The sequence below is a fragment of the Neomonachus schauinslandi genome, chromosome 5 (assembly GCF_002201575.2).
Source record: "Neomonachus schauinslandi chromosome 5, ASM220157v2, whole genome shotgun sequence".
NCBI lineage: Eukaryota > Metazoa > Chordata > Mammalia > Carnivora > Phocidae > Neomonachus > Neomonachus schauinslandi.
In genome coordinates, this window is record NC_058407.1 from 11,535,228 (window position 1) to 11,560,253 (window position 25,026).

General features: G+C 54.0%; 1 protein-coding gene across 3 annotated transcripts; it reads left to right on the top strand.

The window, feature by feature from the left end:
- The first annotated feature begins 2,905 nt into the window (after positions 1 to 2,905).
- On the top strand, positions 2,906 to 21,196 carry IFT27 (intraflagellar transport 27). Of its 3 annotated transcripts, XM_021687624.1 has the most exons (8): positions 2,911 to 2,952; positions 3,217 to 3,316; positions 9,790 to 9,869; positions 10,237 to 10,296; positions 11,325 to 11,384; positions 13,364 to 13,481; positions 14,411 to 14,520; positions 20,942 to 21,196. In XM_021687624.1, exons 2-8 carry the CDS (start codon positions 3,283 to 3,285, stop codon positions 21,038 to 21,040), a joined length of 561 nt encoding a protein of 186 aa, XP_021543299.1. In that variant the 5' UTR covers positions 2,911 to 2,952; positions 3,217 to 3,282; the 3' UTR covers positions 21,041 to 21,196. The 3 variants fall into 3 exon arrangements, with proteins under 3 accessions (XP_044771756.1, XP_021543299.1, XP_021543298.1); XM_044915821.1 differs by having other exon boundaries at positions 2,906 to 3,316; positions 9,793 to 9,869; XM_021687623.1 differs by lacking the exons at positions 2,911 to 2,952; positions 3,217 to 3,316 and having other exon boundaries at positions 9,793 to 10,296.
- The last annotated feature ends 3,830 nt before the right edge of the window (positions 21,197 to 25,026 follow it).

Here is a 25,026-nt window from a genome sequence, read left to right on the forward strand (position 1 = left end):
GTTGCTAGTCCGGGAACCACAGCAAAGAGTCTTATTTCTTCGTGCAACAAATCGTTTCCCGCTCAACACTTACCACAAGCAGGCGCAGATCATTTTAGAGTCAGGGGATTTCACACAAAATCCAGATTCCGGCCTCCTCTAGAAAACAGGCCTGCAACACTGGCCAGCACTCCCACGGGACCACAGTCTGACAGAGATGCCTGGGATTCTTGTCACCCTCACTTCGTAGCCCCGGCCACCAGCCCAGGGCCTGGCCTAGGGCAGGCACTCAAGGAAAGCTTATTAATGAAACTGGGAAGATTGCAGCAGGAAATGGAAAAAGACATCAGTCCCAAGAACAGGACCTGAGGTCTGTTCTGACTCCAGCTGGTATGTCGCAGGACCTTGGGCTGCCCATGGACCTCAGATTCTTGCCTGTTGAACTGAAGGAATGACAGTTTCCACTTCTCAGAGTCGTTGCAGCCAACGAGAGAGGATGTGAAGTGTTTTGCTCATGCCTGGCATATGAGGCTCAACTGACATGACCTATTACTGCAAAGGAACTCAATAAATTTATTCTCTAGGATGGAAGGAAATGTGAGAGGCAGTGGAGGAAGGACAGGCTCCTGTCGACACCACGGGCTTGACAATCTCCTTTTGTTCAAAACCTAGTTCCGCCATTCACTGTCTTTGTGACTCTGGGTGTTAGCCTTTTCCTCATTTGGGCCTCAGTTTCCCCATCTATCACACAGGGATGATACCAGCCTCACAGGGGTTATTATGAATATCACATATGAACATGAAAATTAAATTAATTACGCCTTTACGGTGCTCAGGATGAGGCCAGCATTCATCATGTGCTCAACATATGCCAGCTTTAGCCACTACAGCAGCTTAGGGAGGGGTCAGAATTTCTCAAGGGCCCTCATGGCTCCAAAACTCTCTGACCACTTTAAAACCAGGGACAGTCAGGCAGCTGTCATTAGTCATTAAGAATATATAGAAGGCTCTTGGGATTGTGGAATAAGCGGGGTAGAATTCATTATACACAGTTTAGCACCTCGCTGGAAAAATCCAAAATGCTGACCCAAATCACAGAGTGACAATGAGAGGGAGAGTGGATGTGGTGCAGAGGACAACAGCCTATGAGGGAAGTGCCATTACCCCCTTGGAGGAAATGGGGGCTCTAGAAGTCTCCCCTCATATGTAGCTCAGTGTCTCAGCTCTATGCAGCTGCCTCAGGAGGGGGACTCACTCAAGGGGTCCTCAAAGGGATTAGCAGGGTGACGATGGACAGGACAGCCTGGAGGGGGAGCAGGAAGACCAGGCAGAGGCATTCTGACTCACCGAGGCCTGAGGTGCCTGAGACAGCTGTGCATGATGTCCTCAAAAAAGAAAAGCAGGTAAAAAGAATGAGGGAGAGGCAGAGAGGCCTCAACCATAATACCAGGAATGATTCCCAAGGAAAGAAAATTCCAGGCAACTTGCATTGTTTCACTCCAGAATCGGAACTAAAAAGTTCTTAGCAATTTGATGAGTGTGCATGTGTTCACTGCCCTGCACGCGGCTGGCAGCCACACGAAGTCACAGGGCAGCTGAGAGAAGTGCTTGGTGAAGGAGCGGTTCGTGATGGGAACCCCAAGCACAGGCACCTTCGCCCAGGGCCTGCTCTTCCCTCTCAGCGCCAGCCACCCTAGGGGGGTAGTCAGCAGGAGTGACCTCGGGGGGTGCATCTGGCCATGATGTCATCACCGTGATGGTGATAAGCCAAATCTGTCCGGATAAATTTCTTCTCTTTCATCCATTCGACAATCACTGTTGAGCACCTACTGTGCCCCGGGCCCCTACATCTTTCCCCTCTTGTACTCCTCAGGACAACCCCAGAGGCGGGTTCTGCTGGCCGATCTTCAAAGATGAGCGAAGAGGCTCAGGGTGAGGCGACGCGCCATGCCAGGAAGACGGTGGGGATTTCAGCCTGGTTTTCTGACCGCCCAGCAAGAGGGACCTCCCTGGGAAGCGTGCGGAGATGGGCGCAGCCTTCCTGAGCGACAGGCAAGGTCCTGGAGGCCCGCTTTTGTTCGGGGGGGGGGGGGGGGGGGGGGGCACCCCCCCGCCGGGGAGGGGGGGGGGGGGGGGGGCCGGGTTTGGGGGGGGGGGGGGGGGGGGGGGGCGGTCACACGTTCTCCATCGTACAAGCGAGGAAGTGGGCTCAGCGGAAAGGAGGACTTCACATTCCGGAGAGCAATCCTCGCCCGGGGCAAAGTTTACTTGCTCTCCCTCTTGTTCACAGACATCACTATAAACACGGTCCTATTTTAGATCTTACAGCGCATAATATCGTTGGGCTTTAAAAAATCGGACTTCCCTGCGGGATGTGGGGCAAGAACCGGATTTCTTGATGCACCACGCGGCCTTGCTCCCGGGTGCCCGCGAACTTGAGCCACAAGACTCTCTGCGAAGCGTAACCTGCTCACAGCTCCGCGTCGGCAACTGCGACCTCGTTACTGCGCAGGCGCAGCTGCAAACTCCCGCGCGCTCGACGGGCCCCTCGTGGGCGAACTCACTTCCGAAAGGGCGGGGGGGGAGCGGCGAATCCCCCTTCCACCCGCAGATGGTCCAAGCCAACTTCTGGCCAATCAGAAAGCTTCTCTTATCACTGCTTCTGGCTACGGAGACTGGAGCTTCAGTCCCGCGAACTTTCCGGCGGCCCGGGGGCGGGAGTAGTAATGATTGACGTCTCACATAACCACTCGTCAAGCGCGATGAGCTTGAGACACAAATACCACTAAGAACTGTCCGTCAAGGGAGGCCTGTTAGCCCCGCCCCCTCCTCCCACTGGCCTCCGAGAGCCTTCGGGGCGGGAGCTTTTGGTGGCAGCCAATCGCGGGTCAGCGGGGAGGAGGAGGAGGCGGGGCAGGCGGGCGGTGGGTGAGCGGGAGCGCCTCTGGCACTGTGTTTGGGTTGGGGCTGCAGGTTTGCGGGGTCACACTTCTCGGTCCCCACTGCCGAGGCTGGGCTGGGAACGGGAGCCGCGTCGCCTCGCTCGCACCTCCAAGGCCGTCTTCTGAGGCCTTGAGCCGAGCCCCATCTGGCGCTCCTCCGCGCCCCCGCCCCAGTCCTAGCGCCCGATAGCCGCCCCCAGCCCAGCCCAGCCCAGCAGGTCCGGGCCCCATTGTCCCTGTCCCCACCGCGGCCACAGGCCCCTTGAGCCTCTCCTCTCCCCACTTCCCTTCGCAGGCAAGCCCCCCAACGCCTCTAGCAGCCGCTCTTCCCCTGTCTCGTCCGCGGAGGTGGTTGGTTACCATGGTGAAGCTGGCGGCCAAATGCATCCTGGCAGGTGAGTTTGAAATTTACAGTCTCCGGAGTCCAGAGACTTCGTAAGTTATTGAGAGCTTTTGTTCTCCTAAATTGCCTACCCTCTTTCCCTTTTTTGTCTCTTCCAAAAGCGAGTTAATGTAATTACTGATAGAGTAAACTCCATTAGGGTGGGAGAATTATCTTCCAGAGCACATTTGTAGCTCCAGCTGACTTCCCCAATCCCTGCCATACTCTGAGACCACCTTCACCAGTTTTTGAGCTGTGTTCAGGAGGAATAGACTCGTTTAAAAAAAAAAAAAGTCAGGCTAAACACACCATAAGTGTTTCATCTAAACTATGTGCTGTATCCCAAAGTCAGGTATCACTGACTTTGGAAGTCTTTACTTGTGGGATTTTTTTTTTCCTGACCCCACCCCCTCTGATAACAGGGATTGGAGACAGTAATGTACAGTTGACCAGAGTTTGCAACAGGCCCATGTGTGTTGTCTTTAAGAGCCAGAGTTACTGTGCCGCCTCACACTCAGGAGGACACGAATATTGAATCCCCCAAAGGCAGGAATCTTCCTTTTGTTGACTCCTATATCTCAAGCATCCTGAACAGTATCTGGAACCCAAGAGGTACTCGGTAACTATGTGTGGCATGCATGACAATGTGACATTCACATTTGTGGTGTTCCCTTTATTTGTCTGCACATTTAGGAAACTATTTGCCTGGGTTTTGACCTGGGGCCCCTGAACATAGATGTACTTTATTGAGTCCTTAGTGCATGTCAGGCATGGGTACTTCATTCAGTCCCCTCACCAGAGCACACTGGAATAGGGGCTGTATTGTTCTGCTCTTACTGAGGCACTGAAAGGTCAAGTCTCTTGCCCAAGGTCACCCCCCCCCCCCCGCAGCGAAGGAAAAAGGAAAGTCATAGGCAGGATTTCAGCCCCCAGACCTGCCCAACTCCAAAACTCTTCACTTGTGTTACCGTTGAACCCCGCCCTCTCTCCAGGGTTCCCTGACCAGCTCAGGAAAGAAATGGTAAGAAACTATGTGGAGGAAAAAGAGATGCCTTTTTGGCTTCCTCTCTTCCAGCCTGAAATTGATGCTATTTTTAATGGCTTTTCTAATTTGAAAATAAAAGGCCCACACAGAAAGATGACTGACAATAGTAACTCAGATCATACTGGAGCAAAAAAAAAAAAAGATCAGTGGTTCTCAGGAGAGGTCTCCAGTTTCCAGAGCCCAGGGGAGGTAGTATTATGTAACAAAAGTAATTCAGCTTTTCCTCTGATCGGCTCTGTCATCTTGGACACAGCACTTCTCTGAGCCTCAGTTTCCTTGCAGATAAGGTGAGAACGTTTTTTATTTTCTGAAGTTGTACATTTTCTTATGTGCGCTTCTCTCTCTAACTGTTCTTTCTCTTATTCTCTTATTCTTTCTCTTATCTCTTTCTCTCATCTCTTAATTCAGCTTCCATCATGGGACTCACTTACTGAGCACCTTCTGTGTGCCAACACTGCACAGGAACCCTCAACACAGGTATCTCAGTGAATCCTCACGAGAACCCTGTGGGATCGGTATTGCTGTCATCCTCATTTACAGCTGGGTCACCGGAGGCCCAGAGAGGTTAAGACACTAGCCCTGGGTTGCACAGCTGGATGTGGCAGAGCTGGCATCCAGACCCGGGTGGTCTGATTTCCAGGGCTTTGTTTTTAGCCCCCCAGCTCTTCTGTCCTCCAGCCTCAAGTCTAGACTCTTTGCCCCTCTTTATGAGCACTCCCTCGGGCACTATTTCACCTGATTTCAGCCACTGCCTGAGTAAGTGATTCTTGAACTCCAGTCTAGTCCTCAACTGCAGCCTCCTTTCAGGGCCTTGAGGGCATTTCCTCTTGGTAGTTTCCAGAAACCATAAAGACCTCAGCACAATGAATCAGGTCCCCACCCCCTCACCACCACCCACCAAATTCTCGTTCTCCACACCGCCCCCACCGCATACACTCCCCTCACTGGGTTTATTTTTCCTTTCTCTTCCCAGGCCTACTGTTTAAATTGAGTTTATCTTTTTTCTCTCCTATAACTGGTCATTGAGGGGCCTGATATTCAGTTCAAGTGCTCATTCATTCAACAGATATTTACTGAGCACCTGCTCTGTGTGAGTCACCGTGCAAGGTATAACAGGAATGCAGGGATGAACCAGGCCAGCCCCTACACTCGTGGCAGTGCTGAGATTTGGGGAGAATAATTTATAATCGAACAAACACGAATAGAATGCCCTTTGTGTGCCAGATACCAGAGAAATGCCTCAGGGCATGGCTGCTAATTGTTTTGGCTCAGACGAGGAGATGAGGAGGGACTACACCCTTGGCATTTATCTGTTTTATTTACTTAAAAATCACTTAAATATAACTTCAAAAATGTCAGGTACTGCACATATTAGCTCATTAAATCCTCCTAACAATTCTGCGAGACAGGTGCTATTCTTCCCTTTATGCAGAAGTGGTAACTGAGGCCCCGAGGGAGATCGCTGACCCAAGGTCACATAGCTAGTAAGTGGCAGAGCTGGGGTGTGCCCTAAGTACCACAGTTTACTCCCCCTTGATGGAAGTGGGGATGATAATAGTGCCTCGCCAGAAGGTGGCTCCGACATCAAGTCTAATGCTACCAGCAGTGAGCCTCACAGGTAAAAGCCAGAGGGAGGGATGGCCTTCAGAGGCAGTGGGGGAAGGACACAGAGCCTTGCCGGGCAGAGAATCTGGACTTGGGCAGGGAGACCTGGAAGGAAGTTACCTTTGAGGGATTCTCAAAGGGCAAGAGAGTAGGAGTGTAGGGTCCAGATTCGGTGTAAGGGATAGTCGGAGAGCTAATTGGAGGTGGATTCAGGGTTGACGGTAGAGAGGGGTACACAGTAGAAGGCATCTTCTTCATGAGAGCGTGACAGGATCAAACTCGATCTTGGAAAGGTCCATCTATTGGTGCCGACAGGGAGGTTAGAACAAAGAGAAAAATGAAAAGCAGAGAGGGGCAGGTGGGGAGTCCTTTAGGCAAGACCCGGTCAAGAAAACAGAAAATAACATTAGGCATTTTATTCCACGGAATTGGTTCAACGGTTCCATTTCTTCAAATGGAGGAGAATGGAAAAGCAAGAAGAAAACATTGAGATGACACGGAAGTGGTAGATAGAGGTTGGGTTATCAGAGGCTTGAGCAAGAAGCCCACAGAACTGGGATCCAGATTCCTGAGGAGGGGGCACAGCTCTGCTGGGATGGGACCTCAAGAATTCAGTTGCCCACCATGTGATGCCACGGATCACTAGGCCCCATTCCCCACTGGCAGGGAGCTGGGCCCCGTGTTCAGGCAAGACATGACCAAATCCATTCCAGACCATGCTGCAGGTCTGGGTTTTGAGACCACTCTTGCTACCAATGCAACAGAAGTCAGGGTGCAGGCAAAAAAGCAGAACCTGCATTAGGTACTACACCGGTGAGAATTCATGCAGGATGTCCATCAAACAGGTACTGGAGGCCTGGAAGGATGAAGGGACATCAGAAGCTCAGGAGGGCCCTGGGGAGCGGAGATGCAGATCTCTGAGAAGGGGGCACTGCCCCGCGATGCTGGCATCTCTGAGAGGGAATAATAAGGCTGGTCTTAGAATACAAAAAAAAGCAAACAAACTGGAGAGAAGTTACTACCTACTGCTGGGATGAAGGCCATTGCCAGGGTGCTGCTAAGGGACGCAGCAGGCAGGTGGGAAAGGGGCAAGCCCATCCCCCCTCTCCCAGCTGCCAGTCTTTTTCTAGAACTCGCACTGGCAGAGCCAGACAGGAAGCCCCTGGCAAAGGAGACGCATGTTTGCAGAGTCCCTGCTCCCGCATCACAAGGCAGGGCACAGAGCCCAGGTTGAGGTCTGAGGTAACTCGTGCAGTATCAGCAGTGACAACAAAGGCCATGCGGGCTTGAGACTCAGCAAAGGACATCAGGAGTGGGGAGGAGAGCGCAGGGCGTGGGAGGAGGGGGGATATGCAGTCTGAGGTGACTGGGTACAGCTGGGAAGTGTGGGCAAATGGAGACGGGAGCAGAACCAGTGAGATGCGTGAGCAAGAGCACTTGGGACCTGGGGGTGCGACGCGAGCCTGGCTGTCAACAAACAGATTGGGTGAAGGCCCAACATTCTAGTGGAACCATCCACACGTTGTTGGAGATACAGACAAAGCATGGGAGAGAGATCCTGACCCAAGAGGTGACAGGGGACAGAGAGTAAACAGGACAGCAACTGGGAGCAGAGGGCCAAGGAGAGACCCACAGGAGTGCCCACATTTCAGAGGTGGGAGAACCAGACCAGTGCCAGGATACCAGGGCCACGGAGCCAGGGGGCTCGGGAAAGAGGGGGCTGCTTTGGGCTGACTCATCCTTCAGAGATGTCAAGGAGCGAGAGAACTGAGAAAAGCCATCGGACTTGGCAATTAGGAGGTCACAGGTGACCTTGCATCGTGCCTTTGCCCGTGTCACCGTCTCTGTCCAGCAGTGCCCCTCCCTGCCGTCACCCCAGGCTCAGCCTCGCCCCGGGGGAGTCTGCTCGCTGATGAAACTGCGCCTTCGTTTCTTTCCTCGATGCGCCCTCAGACGCTTTGGTTCTCAGGTTGTGCTATTTGCCTTTGCACTTTGTCATCGTGTTGCTCTGCAAATGTGTTTATCAGCATTTCCCTTCCCTGTGCTGGATCCCTCCTCAGCCGGCACGCGAGGCTTTCCGTAAGTGTGGGTGACTCTGACTGACAGTCGGAAGAAAGATTTATGAAATTAACTAGAACAAATAAATCCGTGGGGAATTTCACGAGCAGGAAGAGCCAATTTCCAACTGGATTCAGAAGCAAAATTGGAGTCCGGAGGGTGGATGCAGTCAGAGCGCAAGAAGGAGAGTGATAGGCTCTGTTTGTTTGGAGATGGATGGGTACCCGGCCACAGTCCAGCCCGCAGTCGCCCCTGATGTCAGGCGAGGCTGCGGTGATGGGGGCCTGGAGGGGCAGTGTTAGAGATGGGTCAGGAGTGTCCCCGAGCTCTAGGAGAGGAGTGGGGTCTGGCGGGAAGAGTGAGATGTTGGAAGTCTGGGCCAGTTACCCAGCTTTCTCTGAGCCTCGGACTCTTCATCTGCCAAATGAGGTTAATGATGGTGACGGTAGGGGGTAGGGGCTGGGAAGGAGGGTATCTCGTGCGTGATTCCCTTCTAAGTCATGGCAGTAAATAGAAAAGCATGACTGAATAGCTCACTCAGTCCCGGAGGAGTTCACAGGAAATGAAATGCCACAAGTAGTCAAGTAATTGTCTCACAAGAGAAAATTATAGGTGGGAAAAGTCAAAACTGAAAAGTGAACAGAACAGCAGGCTGTGGAGAAGTCAAATGAAGAGGCACGTGGGGGCCGACCGTAAGCAGCGAAGGTGAGGTGATCATACCGAAGGATTCAAGTCAGAGGCCCGCGAGCGCAGTGGCGGTTTTGCTGAGGGGCCAGGGGGTGAGAGAGCAGGAAACAGGTGTTCTGAAGGAGCGTCCATGTCAGACCCATGGCCCAGAAGATCTTGCAAATGAGAACAGCGTGCAGTCACAGGAAGCCGAGCAGAGCCATCTGTGGGGAAGGGGAGGGGTGGTGCACACAGAGGGATTAGGGGTGGGCATGGAGAGCCTTCAGCATCCTTGGGGGCAGGGAGGATCTCCAGATTAAATCGCTCCCGACAGTCTTGCGAAAGGTCCAGATCTCAGACCGAAACTATGCCATAAACCTTTAGTTTGGAGATACCAATTTATGGGGCTGTGGACTCATGAAGGAAGGCCGGGGAGATAAACCCCCGTAGGTATAAGGCGAGCTGGAGGAAACGGCAGCCGTTGCGGATAGACGTGGAGAGGCCCCTGGAAAGATGGATCCGCAGTGGCCTCAGGCACAGGGAAGGCGGGGGCAGAACGTATCACTTGGAAATGGATTTCAGGTTGATGAATTTAGCACCTGATCTCTTGCTTCCTGTAAATACAGAAGCCCTCCCAACTTCCATCCCGCCCTGTCCTAAAAGAAGCGTGCAGGGACCCAAGTATGGAAGCTCTAAACTCGAATTGGTTGTTAGGCAGGTGAGCCCCATAAGACTGAGCCGGGTCACACCCCTTTACCTTCAAGACTTCAAAGTAAATTCAAGTTTGAAAGTGAGAGTTTTTCCCCATGGGGTGTGTTCAGTGGCAGATGTTAGTTCTGTTTCTAGTGCTCGAAAGCCCCCCTTAAGCTCTGTTACCTTCTGGGTCAGTTCTTTTGGATGAAAGGATTACCCTTGAAGAAACGCAACTGGGCTTTGAAGATTGCTCTCCTGGACCCGTGGCCCCACCAGCCACCTCACAAGTCCCCAGGAGAATCAAGTACATTTTCTCTGAAAAGTCATTGAAGTTTCTGGTTTCTAACTAGTGTTGTGGAGTGCGAGATTCTCCAGTCAGATCAGGATGGCAATGATGATTTTCTTCTCTGACCTCACAGGAGATCCAGCGGTGGGCAAGACCGCCCTGGCGCAGATCTTCCGCAGCGACGGGGCCCATTTCCAGAAGAACTACACCCTGGTGAGATGTGGGAGTCGTGGCCTGGCCCAGGCTTAAAGAGCAGCGGTCGTCCCCTAACCCTGAGGGAGTGACTTTCCAGAATTCCTTAAGAAGCCCTAAGAGAGCATGGCCACGTGAAGAGCATTTTTCCACAAGCCACAGGGCACGAGGCTGTCTGTGGAACAGACCGGCTGGTGGTCGGCTTGGTCCCCATGTACCGCTCCTTATGGGCAGGGAGTTGGACGAGGCTGGTCGGTCCTGTCTGACTTCTGCACCAACAAATCCAGAACATAGTGCTTGTACCTTCTGGGCATCGGGTGTTCATCGTGTCCTGCAACACACCTCTTGGGACCCTCTGACGTGCAAACTCTCGGTTTTCCCCCCGCAGACGACAGGGGTGGACTTGGTGGTGAAGACGGTGCCAGTTTCTGACACGGGGGACAGTGTGGTAAGTGGTACCCTTGACCCCGGAGAGCTCAGTGCTCCTCCAGCTGGGCCCAGAGTCTCCGTGGTCAGTGTCACCCTCCCTAAGAGGGAAGCGGTGCAAGGACTTGGCCTAGGCTTTTCCGAGCACTTGGGAAGCGTCGCTGACCTAGGCCGAAGAAGAGGGAGTAGGAAGACGGGGATAGGGGCCCTGCGCTCACAGAACTAGCATAGTATCAGGGTTCTTAACCCGGGTCCCTTTTTTGGAATCCATAACTCTGGAAATTGAATTGCAAGGCATTATGTTTGTAGTACTGTCCTGGAGAGAAGGTTGAAGAATCACCACCTTCTTAAAGAGGTCTATGAGAAAACACAACTTTTAAGTACTCCCCGATGCAGGCAGAAATGAGCACAGATTACAGTGCTGACCTTCAGACTGCGGGTGCCGGGGTCAGAAGCCAGCCGGGGGGCATCCAGTGCCCAGGGTAGCCGAAGGGGGAGACTTCCCAGAGCAGCAACATCGGGGAGGGGCCCTCGCATGGGCTGGCCGAGGTTGGTTCGAGGGGCAGGAAGGGTCACCCTCCACCATCGGGGAAGGATGGCAGGCTGTCCTACTTTAAACGCCTTCTCCAGGCCTACTCAGTGACCTGTTTTAAAAAGAATTGTTTTAAGATTTGAAAATCAATTTGGTTAACAAAGTGCAGAATGACCTTTTGGAAACCAGAGCACTTGTCAGCCTGTTTAGCATTCTGTTCTGCCAGGTGGGAAGTCAGCTTGTTCCTGGTATTTTTGCACTCGGGGTTAGGAGAGGTGAGCTGCCGCACAGAAAGTGCTAGTTGGTGTGGGAAACCGTTGCGCTGCCTGTCTCTGGCTCTCGAGATCGTTCCTTTCCCACATCATCTTCCGCGAGCCTTGGGGAAGAGAGAGAGGCTCTGTGGTAATGGGCGTATCTCACCCCTAAGGTCTGCGGGGAGCTGAGTGTCACCTCGGGGACTCGCGGCCAGCGATTTCCCTACATGTAGACTTTCTCGGGACATGCCTTTCTGGTTCTAGGAACTCTTCATTTTTGACTCTGCCGGCAAGGAGCTGTTTTCTGAAATGCTGGATAAACTGGCAAGTAGCGTGCGATCTTTTTCCTAACCACCACCACCACCACCTTCCACCACAAAGTTTCCCCCTGCCATGCTCTCCCAGAAATGTCACTGCAGTCTGGCTGCCAAGAGAAGCTACCGTGGCTGAATTATTTCAGGGGCAGTCCTCCCAGCCTTGAGACTCACGGCCCCTTAGCCAGGAGGACTGGCTCGTGCACGTGATTCCCCTCCCCCCAGCTCCGGAATGGCCAGGGTCCAAATGTGCCCGAGCTGTGTGACTCAGTCCCCACAGCGCTCTGGGCCCCCCTTCTTTCACCAGCTCCCTGCCGATGGTGCACAGTCAGCACTCCCCAACCTCCTAGGATGGAAGCAAACATTTCCTTCCCCTCTAGGGGGCACCCTGGAGGCCCCATAGCAAGGCTCACCTTCCCCTCCCACCTCCTGGGCCCAGCCTGGGGTTTGCTCTGGGACCTGCGCGTGCGGCCACCAGGGGCTTCTCTGGCCCACCCAGCCATCCTCACAGGATCCAGCTCAATGTACCTTCCAAGGTAACAGTTCCGCTAATCTGGGCCAGTGAGCTAATTAGAAGGTTTGAGCTCTCCAGAGCCCTCCCCTGCCTTTCCAAGAACGGCTACATTTTAATAGAAACTGTTTTCTGCCCCTTTTTTGTTGTCTAAGAGAAATAGATGTAATGACAGTCATTTCTCATGGGCTTGGCTTCACGCATCCATCTGTGATGCTTACAACGTGCCCGCTGTGTGCATGGCCTCCCACTGGGCAAGGCCCTACTGGGCAGAAGGGTGTGTCTGGGCAAGCCAGAGCAGTACCGATCAGCCCAGCCCCTGCTTCCAGCCAGCCCTGACGCTGGGTGCCTGCTCTGGCTCCAGCTTGATCCCAGGCCTCTCCTGGGTGCCCTCACTGAGGCCTAGAGGGAGGAGGTGTCCCCTGCGTGCACAAAGGAGGGGTCATTGTGGTTCTAGCAAGAGTTCTTGAGTTAGTCTGCAGAGTGAAGCTGTGTGTGTGGGGGGGGTGTTCATCAGTTCGGTCAAAGTGGCAGCATAGCCCTGGGGTACAGTGAGCCCTCCAGAGCCAATCCTAGACCAGCCTTCCAAGGACAACTGGAGGGAAAAGGATTCCTCCCCACACCCTGGGAGGTTACTGACACCAGAAATAAACCAGGCTGTAATTGTGCCAGGATGGGGGTCCCCAGAGACTGGGGCATGGCAAGAGCCTCCGACACCGGGACAAGCATCACAGCCTCTGAGCAGGGACGGCCTTTGCCATGTAGCAGGATGTCCCAGGACTCTGAGCAGCCCCTGAAGGCCACAGCCTCTGAGAGCAGAGCCCTGCTTCTTAATTGGGACAGCGAGCCCTGTCCAGTTGTCAGTCTGGTTGGGATTAGGGCTGATACACTGCAGGAGAAGCAGAAAGTGCTCTTTGCATTTTGAAAAGCCAGCCCTTATTAAGAAGATGCCAGCAAACAAGCTTCCAGGGGCTGGCTAATGGAAGAAAGGATGCTTTTTTAGGCCTGCAAAGCAGAAAAACGAAATAACTGGCGTAAGAGTGGGCCCTCGAGAGGAATGCGACAGAGAATGAATGAATGAAACCAGTGGCAGGCAAAAGCATTTCTGGGTAGAAAAAGCCTCAGTCCTACCCGTTTTTAAAGCATGTCTGATCTGGGCAAGTCAGTTACCCTCTCCGAGCTCAGTAGGGATATTGAGACCAGCCCTGCAAAGTTGGGAGGTTTCTCAGCCACGCACAGCACGCTGCCCAGCCAGCAGCCTGGTGCAGAGGTGAGCCCCCGCCCTCACCTTCAGCCCAGCCCTCCCGTTGGTGCCTGTGGGTGAACTGCTTTCTCCTGTGGGTGGGCTCAGGTTCCTGACTCCCATCCCCATTATAGTTTTTCATCCCACCGCCCCCCCCCCATCGCTTCCCTCAGAAGGCCAGCCTAGAAATCGCTTTCACTGTTACTGATGTGCTCGTCCTGTCCCCCTGGCACAGTGGGAGAGTCCCAACGTCTTGTGTCTCGTCTATGACGTGACCAACGAGCAGTCCTTCACCAACTGTAGCAAGTGGCTGGAGAAGGCTCGGTCACAGATTCCAGGCACCTCCCTCCCAGGTAGGAGCTGCCGTCGGCTGTGGGACTTCCAGCACCTCTGCCCTCGAGTTCACGAGCTCAAGGTCATTGCAGAGGTGGCTACGGGTAGAAAAGAGGGTGCGGTGTCCCCGGCTTAGAGTATTGTGGCCTGCATTGTACAGTGACTCTGCCTCTTAGCAGCCCCGGAAACCTCAGTGAGTTACTGCACACACCTCTGTGAGTCTGTAAAATGGGCACGATGACGCCCGCCCCGCCGCAGGGTTGTGGAGAGGAGACTCAAGAATAATATGGGGAAGGTGCTGTGATATGAATGAGTTTTTATTTCTGAAAGCTAGCCCTGGGGATGAATTCCTCATTTTCTCCTGTATGTGGGGCGCAAGTAAACATTCAAGTCCTATTGTCACTTCTGAATGCTTTAAATCAGTTTATTTTTCATCCCTATGTGAGATCAACAAATTCCCCTCATTAGAGACCAGGGAAAGCGATCTCCAGAGACGAGCTCAGAAATTAGCTGCAGCTGATGCAGCTGGGAACGGCTCTAAATTACCTCTGAGTCCCTGACTCTGAGCCCAGTCCTTAGATTAGTATTAATGACCATTTTTAACGTTTGCTCCATGTGCTAGGAATTATCACAAATGCTCACATAAATTTGGCCCTCGCCTTGCAGCCTGAAGGAGACAGGGCGGACAGATCCGCGTGAAATCTGGAAAAAGGGCCAAGCAAAAGCTGCATGTGAAAAGCAAAGCCCGCTGGCGTGGGGGTAGGGGGGGCAGCCCTGGAGCCTCTCCCTCTCTCTCCCCCTCCCCGTGCTCAGCACCTCGAATCGGGCGGCCTCTCCCCGACAATGCTTTATACCCCTCAAAATTAGCGTGCTTGCCCTTTCATCTCTCCAGCGATCCTCCCAGGCCGCCCCAGTTAAATGTGATGCTCTGGTTGTTTCTTTCGAGCAGGTGTGCTAGTGGGGAACAAGGCAGACCTGGCCAGCAGACGAGCGGTGGATTCAGCTCAGGCCCGGGCGTGGGCCCTGGGCCAAGGCCTGGAATGTTTTGAAACATCCGTGGTAAGTGGCTCTGCTCGCTCCGGAGCCAAGTCTGGAGTGGGCCTCTGCTGGAAGTGGTCTTTCACAGGACCTCACGGGCATCGAGTTGTTCTCCCACCATATGCAGAGTCTCATTTGGAACTGACGTGCACATTCTTAGTCCAAGACGCTTCTCGCTGTAGCAGAGTCACTCATGTACTCACAGGAAAGCAGATCAGCCGGCCAGCGCCGACATAGTTGTATCTCAGTCAATGAGAAATACAAGTGCATCAGGTTCGACTGTAGCGACCCTTGGCATTCGCATGAGATAGGGTGGGTTACAGTGCTGTTGGAGCATATCTCACGGGTCCCCCAGTCAGTACCGTGACCCTGGGCGCTGGTCCCATAATTCCCATCTCCATGTTGAGAAGGTGAAGGGACTTGCCCAGGGTCACATGACTAGTGAAGAGTCGAGCCAGGAGTATGATCCCTGGCTCCCTGTCCCACCTTGCCACAGCCCCAGGGTGATGCCAGGCCACAAAGTACCCTCAGAGTCAGCAGGAGCTCTTGGGAAAGGGGACAGCCAGCGGGATTTGCTCTTGCCACCCTGAGTGTGCTGTCTCCCGATTCTGGCTGTGCGGCGCTGGGGGACCCCCTTCCTCTGCTCGAGACCTTTTAGGTCCCAGCCTCCCCACAGCCAGCTGCAGGCGTGCGACCCCATCTGCACGCTCGGATCAGACTTTCCAGAAGGGAGTAAAGGGACAAGCCGCCCTCTGCAGGAGCGCCCCGGAAGCATCCATTGCAGCCCCAGGGGCCAACGTCCTGGCTGCAGTGCCCCTCCCCGGGGTTACTGGGGAGACTTGCCAGCCTGAAACACCCATGGTTGTCGCTCAGACCTCAGTCCTGGCCTTGTGCCCCGCCCCGCCCCGCCCCCGGGCCTGATTGTTTGACCCTCCAAAAGAGTCAGTGGGCTAGTTAAGAAATAGCCTGGAGGTGGTTTTCTACTCAAGCTGCAGACATTTCTGTTGTTGCATTTACAAAACTTGGCAAATGTTGCTGTTCGATTGCTGTGTGGATGTGAACTTTTTAAATCCCCCAAAGTGGCGTGTTTTCTTGAGACAGTAAAGCGGGTAAAGGCCAACACTCTGGCGGCTGAGGGTGAGGCGCAGAACTAGTTGTGGGACCCTCGGCGTGTTCATCAACATGCTGGTGCCTCAGCCGCCTCGCCTGTAAAATGGGAATAAGAAAATATATTCCTCATCGAGTGGTAAATGTGAGAATTCAGTCAGAGGATAAATGGGAAAACATCAGCACAAAATCTGGTACACAGTAAACAATAAATGTTTGCTTTTGACGAATGACCATTCCCCCAGCAATTTTCTTTATACTATTGTTACTTAAGTGTTTTGTATTCATAGATTATACAAAGATAGATGTCCCTCTTGCCTCCACCCGATGATCACAAATGCTAAACTAATGAAGTTCACAGCGAAGTTCACGGTTACGGGACAGACGGCTTCTCATCTTGTAACGTGGCGCGCCTTTGAGCCAAGCGTATGCTGTGCTACCCACATCAAGCCATATTTTACTACTCCCTCTGCCTCCATTCACATTTGTGAAATTGCCTCCCCACCCCAGTATCCCATGGTCCCCAGAACTTTTGATAGAGCTCAAAAATTAACTCCCACCCCCAACACATTAGTCATCACAGGCCCCTCGGCTACGCGCTTCAATTCTGTGTAGGTGTTTGTTGCTACGCTGGTAAATTACGCCGGAGGAGGCTGCAGTTAAGCACTCGGTATTAACTGTGCAAGTTAACTAGTCCCCCAAGTTGATGCTAACAGAAGCACCACTGGCAGCTCGGTTAAGAAAGCTGTAATTAAAAAGGAAATATAACCCAACGCTGCCTGAGACGCAGCCAAGCCTTGACACCCAGCGCCCGGCTCCGCCCCCCTGACTACGCGGCGGCCACGGTCCCGCGGACCAGGAGGGGTCCATGTGGTCGTCTGACCTTCTCTCTTCGCTCTTCATTCCATCTCCAGAACTCACTCGTCTTAAAACTGGAACTTGGCACCCTTCGATGCACCTTCACCCGTGTCCCCCACCACCCCTGGCAACCACCAGTCTGCTTTGTGTTTCTAGGATTAGGGCGTTTTTAGATTCCACGTGTAAGTGAGAAGATGCAGTATATTTCTTTCTCTGTCTGCCTTGTCTCACCAAGCATAACGCCCTCAGGCGTCATCCACATTGTCACAAAGAGCAGGATGCCCCCCTTTTCGTGGCTGAATACTATTCCATCATGGCCATATGCATACCAACCACAATGTCTTTAATTCATCCGTTGACGGACACTTTGGTTGTTTCTATGGCTTGGCTATTATGAATAATGCTGCAGTGAATGTAGGGGTGCGGGTATCTCTTCAAGGTAGTGATTTCATTTCCTTTGGCTATTTACCCAGATGTGGAATTGCTAGATTATATCGTAGCTCTATTTTTAACATTGCGAGGCGCCTCCATACGGTTTTCCACAGCGGCTGCACCAGCTTGCGTTCCCATCAGCAGTGCACAAAGGTTCCTTTTTCCACACGTCCTCACCGACACTTGTTATCTCTTGTCCTTGGGGTAATAGACATCCTAACGGGTGTGAGGTGATAGTTCATTGTGGTTTTGATTTGCATTTCCCTGCTGATGAGTGGTGTCGAGCACCTTTCCATGGGCCTGGTGGCCGCCTGAATATCCTTTTTGGAAAAATGTCTACTCGCTCCTCTGCCCATTTTTTAAATCGGATTATCGATGTTTTTGCTGTGGAGTTACCCAAGTTCCTTACATATTCTGGATATTAACCCCTTCTCAGATGTGTGGTTTGCAGATATTTTCTCCCATTCCGTAGGTTGCCTTTTCATTTTGTTGATGGTTTCTTTCGCTGTGCAGAAGCCTTTTAGTCTGATGTAGTCCCATTTACTGATTTTTGCTTCTGTTGCTTGTGCTTTGCTGTTATAGCCATAAAATCATGGCCAAGTTCCATGTCCAAGAGCTTTTTCCCAATGTTTTCTTCTAGGAGTTTTATGGTTTCAGGTCTTAAGTTCAAATCTTGAATCCATTCTGAGTTAATTTTTATGAATGGTATAAAATAGGGGTCCAGTTTCATTCTCGTGCATATGAATATCCGGTTTTCCCAACATCATTTATTAAAGAGGTTAGCTTTTCTCCACTGAGTATTCTTGGCTCCGTTGTCAAATACTAGTTGCCCATGTAGGCAGGGGTTTATTTCTAAGATCTCGTTTCTGTTCCATTGGCTTTTGTGTCTGTTTTTATACCAGGACCATTCTGTTTTAATGACTATGACTTTATAATATAGTTTGAAATCAGGACGTGTGATGCTTCCAACTTTGTTCTTCTTTCTCAGGATTGCTTTGGCTATTTGGCATTTTTTGTAGATCCTCTTGGACTTTTTTAAAGATTTTATTTCTTTATTTTAGAGAGAGAGAGAGCGTGAGTGGGGGAGGAGCAATGGAAGAGGGAGAGAGAGCATCCCAAGGAGACGCCACACTGAGCGCAGAGCCCAATGTGGGGGCTCGATCCCTGAGATCATGACCTGAGCCGAAATCAGGAGTCAGACATTTAACTGACTGAGCCACCCAGGCGCCCCCCCTTTCTTGGACTTTCTAATACCCCTTGATATTTGACATGTTCAGCCCAAAAAATCAAAAAACAGTTTTGAAGCATGTTAGAAAAAAGTTTATTATTGTGGGACAGTATTAAACACAAGCAAGTTCAAGAAGGATCTGTGGGGAGGACTCCTCTTGCAGCCGGGTGAGGGAAGGGAGCTGACCTTTGTTGAGCGCCTACTGTGTGCTAGCTGTCTGCAGACATTATCTGCTGAAGCTTCTAGCAGCCCTACAAGACGGCCAGTGCTATCGCTGTCCTACAGATGATGAGCAGACTCAGAAAGGGTGTGTGGCTCTCTCTGGTCGCTCAGCCCGTGAGCAGCCAAGCCAGGAACAGAAAGCCGGTCTAAGCTTGAGAACCTTCTAGAAGGAGCTCTGGCCTCCCACGGAACCTACTTTGGGACTCTCAGGGGCAGAATTCTAGGCCAGATTGAGCGCTAGTCTGGGAGCCTGTTCTAAGGATCTTTTCACACAAAGCAAACGTACTCTGTAGTGTGTCAGTGAGATTGTGATTAGTCATTTAACAAAAGGATTCCTGTCATCGGCAGATTCTCGTAATGCATTCAGAAAATGGTCTGGTTTACATCTGCTACTTCAGGAGTGCTCCATGGCATATATAAAGGCTCATCTCCACTGAATTCTTTACTTTTTGTGTTGTGTTCTCCCCAGATCTTGCTTTCAGGAGCTTTCAAATTCATTTGGAAATCCTCGTGTGTGTCCTATGCAGGCCTCATTCTCTGTCTACTCATTACTTAACTATGCTTTCAACTGGTGTAACATTCTTTTTTAGAGAGGGAGGAGGGGAAGGGGCAGAGGGAGAGGGAGAGAGAGAATCTTAAGCAGGCTCCACGCCCAGCGCAGAGCCCGACATAGGGCTCGATCCCACAACACTGAGATCATGACCTGAGCGGAAATCAAGAGATGCCCAACCGACTGAGCCACCCAGGCACCCCCAGTGTAACATTTTACCATTGACATTGGCGCTGCCTGGGACATTATGCTCTGTACCACCAAACGTGCCTTGCGGATGTGACCGAGTTAGTTCTCTTCTGTCCGACTGGGGAGCTGATGGTCCTCGGCAGTCGTGCACTTAGTGCGGGTGCTCGTCTCACTACAAACTGTCCCCTCGTTCCTCAGCAGCGCCACCTCTGTTTCTGCTCTTGGCTAACTTGTCCCGTTTCCTCTTGGGATTTCCCTTATGAGAAAGTCCAGGTAACGTTCTCCATGAGAACCGGTTTCCATTGTGTGTTTCTGTCTCCCCGGCTGGCAGGGTGGAAAGGCTGCTCTTCTCCAGTTGGGGAACTCAAATCCTAGGCTGGGCTCCACGCACCCCAGCTGAGCCACTGCACCCCTGGGCCGCAGGCTGCTCGCCTGCAGAGCGAGGGCACTGAGCTCGATGACTTCAGGACATTCTGCAGTTTGGAAATCCTTCCCTTTCGTTGGGGTATATCATTGCCTCTTGTCAAGGCTGCCCTTTTGCCAGCTCCCAAGGATCGTCTGAAGACGGCTTCTTGTGCATGCGTAGCTTGAGCCTCTGTGCTCAAAGTAGCGGGTTCTTTCTTCTGCCAACTTATTTCGTAAAAAAAAAAAAAAAATACGTGCACACAGAGAGTGAGAGAACACTAGCTGAGCTGAGAGGCTACCATTTCCTTCCCCTAGAGCTTGGCCATGCTCACCCTGGGGGGCCGGTTCTTCCCACCCCGTAGAGAACATCTAGGGCCAGTTCCAGAACTTGTCTAATCTCTCAGAGAACAGGAAGTCCTTTGGACACCTTTAGTCACAAAATACTCATCTCAGTTAAGAAGATGCACCGTGCTGGCTGCCTGAAAACTCCTCACCACTTCCAGTCAGTGCCCCCTCCCACACCTGCTGTGGGAAGCGGGGCCAGGCCGGCGGTCCTTGGTCCTGCACCTGCCCCTCCCCACCCAGCCCGCCCCCTGCGGGAGAGGGAGCTCAGTGGGGAGCTCAGGCAGCTGGGCTGGGACCCGCCGCAGCCCCTCTGGACTTGCCGGGTGTCTCAGGCTGGCGCCCTGGGAGCGCTTCCGTGATGCCCCCTCCCTGGCCCATTGGCAGAACCTCCCCCTGCAGCTCATAGGTCACTCCTCCTCACCTGTCCTGCAGCCTTGGTTCCTGGCCCTCGGTTCTGGCTGGGGCCCATCCCCCCTCCTGGAGCCCGTCCCTGCAGAGTCCCTTTAGGGCAGCTCCAGGCTGGCTCTCCTGGCTCAGCCGTCAACACCGCCAGCCCCGGGCCAACCTCGATGTTCCCCAGGCCTGGCTCCAGCACTGGCCTGAGCCCCTGAGCCTCGGGCTTTCTCTTGGAGCCTCCCACTGAGCTCGAGGTGAGGGAGAGCCTCCCCAGACAGGGGTCTGTGCCACGGCTCTGCCCGACTCGAGGTCAGGGTGGGCCCATCCCATCTGGCCCTCCCTCCGGAGTGGGGCGGGGCGAGTCCTTGCCATCTGTTATTTTGCATTGGCCTTTGAGGGCCCCAGTGAAAACTAAGCGAGAAGAGTCTCACTGTAACATCCCGTCACACGTGGGGCGAGCGTGGCTGAAAGCCCAGGCTCTGTAGAAACACCCAGGTGCAGACCCAGCCCCACCACTGACAGGCGTGAGGCTTTTGGCCAGTTACTCAACCTGTGCGTGTCTCAGTTTCCTCCTTGTACCCAGGGCGCGGTAGTAGCCAGCCGCGCTGGTGTGCGGGCCAGAGGAGGCCAAGCGTGTGTGGCCCCTGACGTGAGGGGAGCGTGAGTCCTGATGAGGCGGTAACACGGGCTTCTTCACCTTGCCTCTACAGAAGGAGATGGAAAACTACGAAGCCCCGTTCCACTGCCTGGCCAAGCAGTTTCACCACCTGTACCGGGAGAAGGTGGAGGTTTTCCAGGCGCTGCTGTGAGGGCCGGGGGCGGGCAGCGCCCCACGACGGCACAGCGCCACTGGGGAGCTGGCGGGGACTCGGGCTCCTCGGGGAGGAGAGAAGCTGGAGCTGCCTCGACGACTTCCAATGTATCCTGACAGCTTTAAATAAAATGAGAAGATGTAGGAGCCGCCACTCCTTCCGTTCTTGGCCGGGGCGGCCCTGGTTCCGTCTTGCCCCTTGGCTGCCAGTCCCAGGGCGGCACTCAGAACCTTGGTGGCCTGGCACCTGCGGGGGCCGCCACCTGTCAGAGTGGGTGGTCCTGCCGGCCCCGAAGGGCCTGCCCCGACAGCACGGCCCACGGTGGGATGCTCGGCTCGGAACTGGCCCCACAGCTGAGGGGCCCACAGCTCTGCCTCCTCCTGACGGATTTGGGTGTGCTGCCTGTTCTGCTGTCCCCTGCGGTGGCCACGGTCACTGACCAAACGGTGCCCTCTGCCGGCCCCCTCGGGGCCGCCTCCGGAGTACGGCGCCCAGCCCCTCCCAGCTGCCGGGAACCCTGAGTGCCCAGGGAGCCGAGAACCAGGCCACTTTCCTTTAATGACCTGCCTCTCGGAGCCGGGCGACAGCCGTAATTCTTAGCGCTAAGCTTGACTCTTTTCCATCCCGTGCCTGCTGCCAGATTAATCTTCCTAAAACCTCACTTTCATCGTTTCGCTCCCCTGATGAAAGACCACAGAGGTTCCTCAGTGCCTTTTACATCAGGGCTGTGCGCCACGGTCTGGCACGGAAGGCCCGCCAGTCACCGTTGCTGGGGGCCTCGGCTTCTTTCGGCCCCGGTGCCCCCGAGGGCTTCCCCCTCGCCCACTGTCAGGCATCCCCCCCTCCCGCTTCGTGGGGGCGGGGGCTTCATGCAGCGCGTCAGCTTCTGGGGTGGACAGACCTGGGTCTGTCCTGATGCCAGTGATGATGATGACAGTTACTCTGGGTGGTTTATGACCTGCCGTGTCTCCACCTGAACTAAGCACATGACCTGTGTGGGCTGACTCAAGCCTTACAACGTAGTCTTACCATCCGCTTCTACAAACGAGGGCCCGGAGTCTGAGAATCCAGTAACTGAGCTAAGGGGGGGCAGAGTAGGATCACGGACACCAGAGCCCTGTGCACAGCCGCTGCCCCTTCGCGCCCCCCATCCCCGAGCTCGGCCTGGCCTGGAGCAGGTGGAGGTCTTTCCATCTCCGAAGGGTGATGGCTAGGCTGCCCCTTGAGGCCACCATGAGAAGTCAGCTAACGGGTGAAAGGCATCGGTGGGGGCACATGGCATCACCCCTGTCCAGCCCCTTCCTCTTCTGGTCCTTTCTCTACGTGAGCTCACAGTAGCCAGCAGGCTTCCTGCTGAGTCACCCTTTCGGACAGCGGTTCCCGAGGACCTACAGTGTGTCAGGCTTCTCTCTAGGCGCCAGCAGTGCTGATCTCGTGTCACGTGGCCCACAAGGGAAACCTACAAAAAACAACCAAGGAGCCACAGAGAGGGCATTTCCAGCTGCTCCAGAATTGGTTACTGGGACCCACTGCTGTGGACAAAGAGATGCTAAGAGCTCCCAAGAGGCTGGGGCCAGACACCTTCCCTGGGGCAGAATTGGCCCTGCTGCCAGGAACCAGCCCCGGGGCCCCTGTGCTCCTCGCCACCGCCCCCTCCCCGTTTGTGTAAGAAAGCTGAGCGGTGGAGAGGAGGGAGTGCAGGGAGATGGGCTGCCCATCTCCTGCCCCAGCCCCAGAGAATGCTCCTGAGGCCGAGGGCACTGCCAACAAGAGGCTGACGCCTCCCTCCCCCGCTGGGTGCCTGCTGAGTGCAGGAGCCTCATGCCGGCTGCAGGCGCGGGGTGCTGAGGGTGCCCTCGGGGGAGCTCGGCACGCATGCCCCGGCGTTGTGCCTGCTCCAGGGGGACCTGGTGGGGAGAAGCCTGTGTCACCGGCAGGAAGAGCAGGTGCCCCCAACTCTGTTGTGCAAGACCCCCAGAGGGCTCATATAAGGATCCACATAGAGCAGAGTCATTGGGCCCCCCAGATGGATCGTGGGCAAAGGGAGCTGCTTCCCACCTGGAAAAGGTTGGGGCCTATTCTGCTGGCAGTGCTGAAGTGGGGGGGTATGCCTGCCACCTCCTGAGGAGGTGCCAGCCACGGAGGAGTCTCTGCCCCAAAACGACCAGACACCCATCTCCACAGAGACAGCGGCGGATAGAAGCAGACCCAGAGAGGCGTGCGAGGGAAACGGAAGTAGCCCACCCCTGACCCCTCTGCTCCGAGGCACCCCAGAGAGAGGAGAAGACAAAGCCCTTGCTCCCCATTCCTGCCCCTTCTGTAGAGGAGCTCTGAGCCAGGATGGGGTTTTGAACTGGCCTGGTCTGAGTTCTAATGAGCGAGAGCTCCTGCACCGTGTGGGATCTCGCTGTCATGAAGACCCAGGGGGAAGTGGGGGTCAACGGAGCGGGACAGAATAAAGCAATTAGGGAAAGTAAGGTGGTCGAGATTCTCCAATAAACGTACTATGATCAAATAAATGATTGAGATCATTTCAGACCCTGCTAAGAGCTATGCAGACAATAAAGTGGAGCTGTGATGGGTGCTGGGGTAACTGGGTTGGGTGGGCAGGAAGGACTCTAAGGAAAAGTGACATTTAAGCTAGGGCCCCACAGCCATGTGACCCCCTGAGGGATGAGCCATCAGGCAGCAAGGACAGCAAATGCAAAGGCCCTGAGGTGTGAACGAGCTCAGAGTGTCCAGGAGGTGGAGTCTGGTGTGTGCTGGGAAGAGCAGAAGGAAGTGAAGCAGACAGAGACCATTTCTGGAAGGAATTTGGATTACTGCAAAGACAACAGGGAGCCAATGGAAAACAGTGTACCTTTTATGGACTCAGTGCCCCACACTATTTGGGGAATCTAGTAAGTGGTTATTAACGTCTTCACTTGCCTGGAGACCGCATTCTCAGTGAGCAGACATTTATGAAACGAACGCCAAGTCTGCAGATGTATTCATCCGACATTTGCTGAACACCTACTACGTGTCGGTCCCTGTTCTAGGAATGGGGATTTGTCACTGAGTAAAACAAAAATCCCTCCCCTCCGTCTAGCAGAGTGAGAGAGAGAGGTCCAGTTAAGCGGGGAAAGTAACCATCCGACATATGGTGATAGAGCAGGAGAGCGCAGAGGGGGTGCCGGGGAAGGGGGAGTGGCAATATGAATTAGGGGGTCAGGAGGAACCTTCCCGAGGTGACATTTCAGCAAGGTTTGAGAGAGAGCAGAGTGATTGGCACCCTCTAGTTCGTTCGTTGGCCCCTCAGAGACGAAATGTGACAGTGGTGGCCCATCTCCCACTTTCTGTCCCTGGCACACAGCACTGGGACTCAAGATGAGCACAGCCCATGTGTATGGACTCGGGGCAGCAGGGCGGGGGGAGGGGGCGGGGAGGGAATGCCACGCTGAATGGGATCCTGTCTTAGAATCACCTACAATCCAGAGAGGAGAAAGCTGAGCAACACTTGACTTCTAAACCCCAGTGAAACCCAAAAAGCACCCCAGCCAGGGTCTCCCACCTGCATAGGAGCCAGGTGCTCCCCCATCTCCTTTAGGATTGTAGGGGAAGGTTCTCACTGCCCTCCATGGCTGCCTTCCTTCTCTGAGGAGTGGCTTGAGGCCGGGGCGTGGCCTCAGCGTTTGCTCCCTGGTTGTATGAAGCTGACTGTCCCCACTGCTTGCTGACACGGCTGGGATTCACCCACTGAGAGGGCAGGGATGTGCAGGCTAGTGGGAGGGCGGGGACTCACGGGCGGGTAGAGTTTTAGAGCTAGTGTCCAGAAACATAAACGTGATGTGACCGTGACCCTCAGGTAGTTTCCCTGCTGAGTCCTTTGCAGGGGTCCCACCATGGAAGGGTTCCTCGTTTCTATGTGGGTGGTGTGGGAGGCAGCCCCCAGGCAGGTGGTCCCCGGACGCATTGGATCGCCATGACGCTTCTGCCCTGAGAGG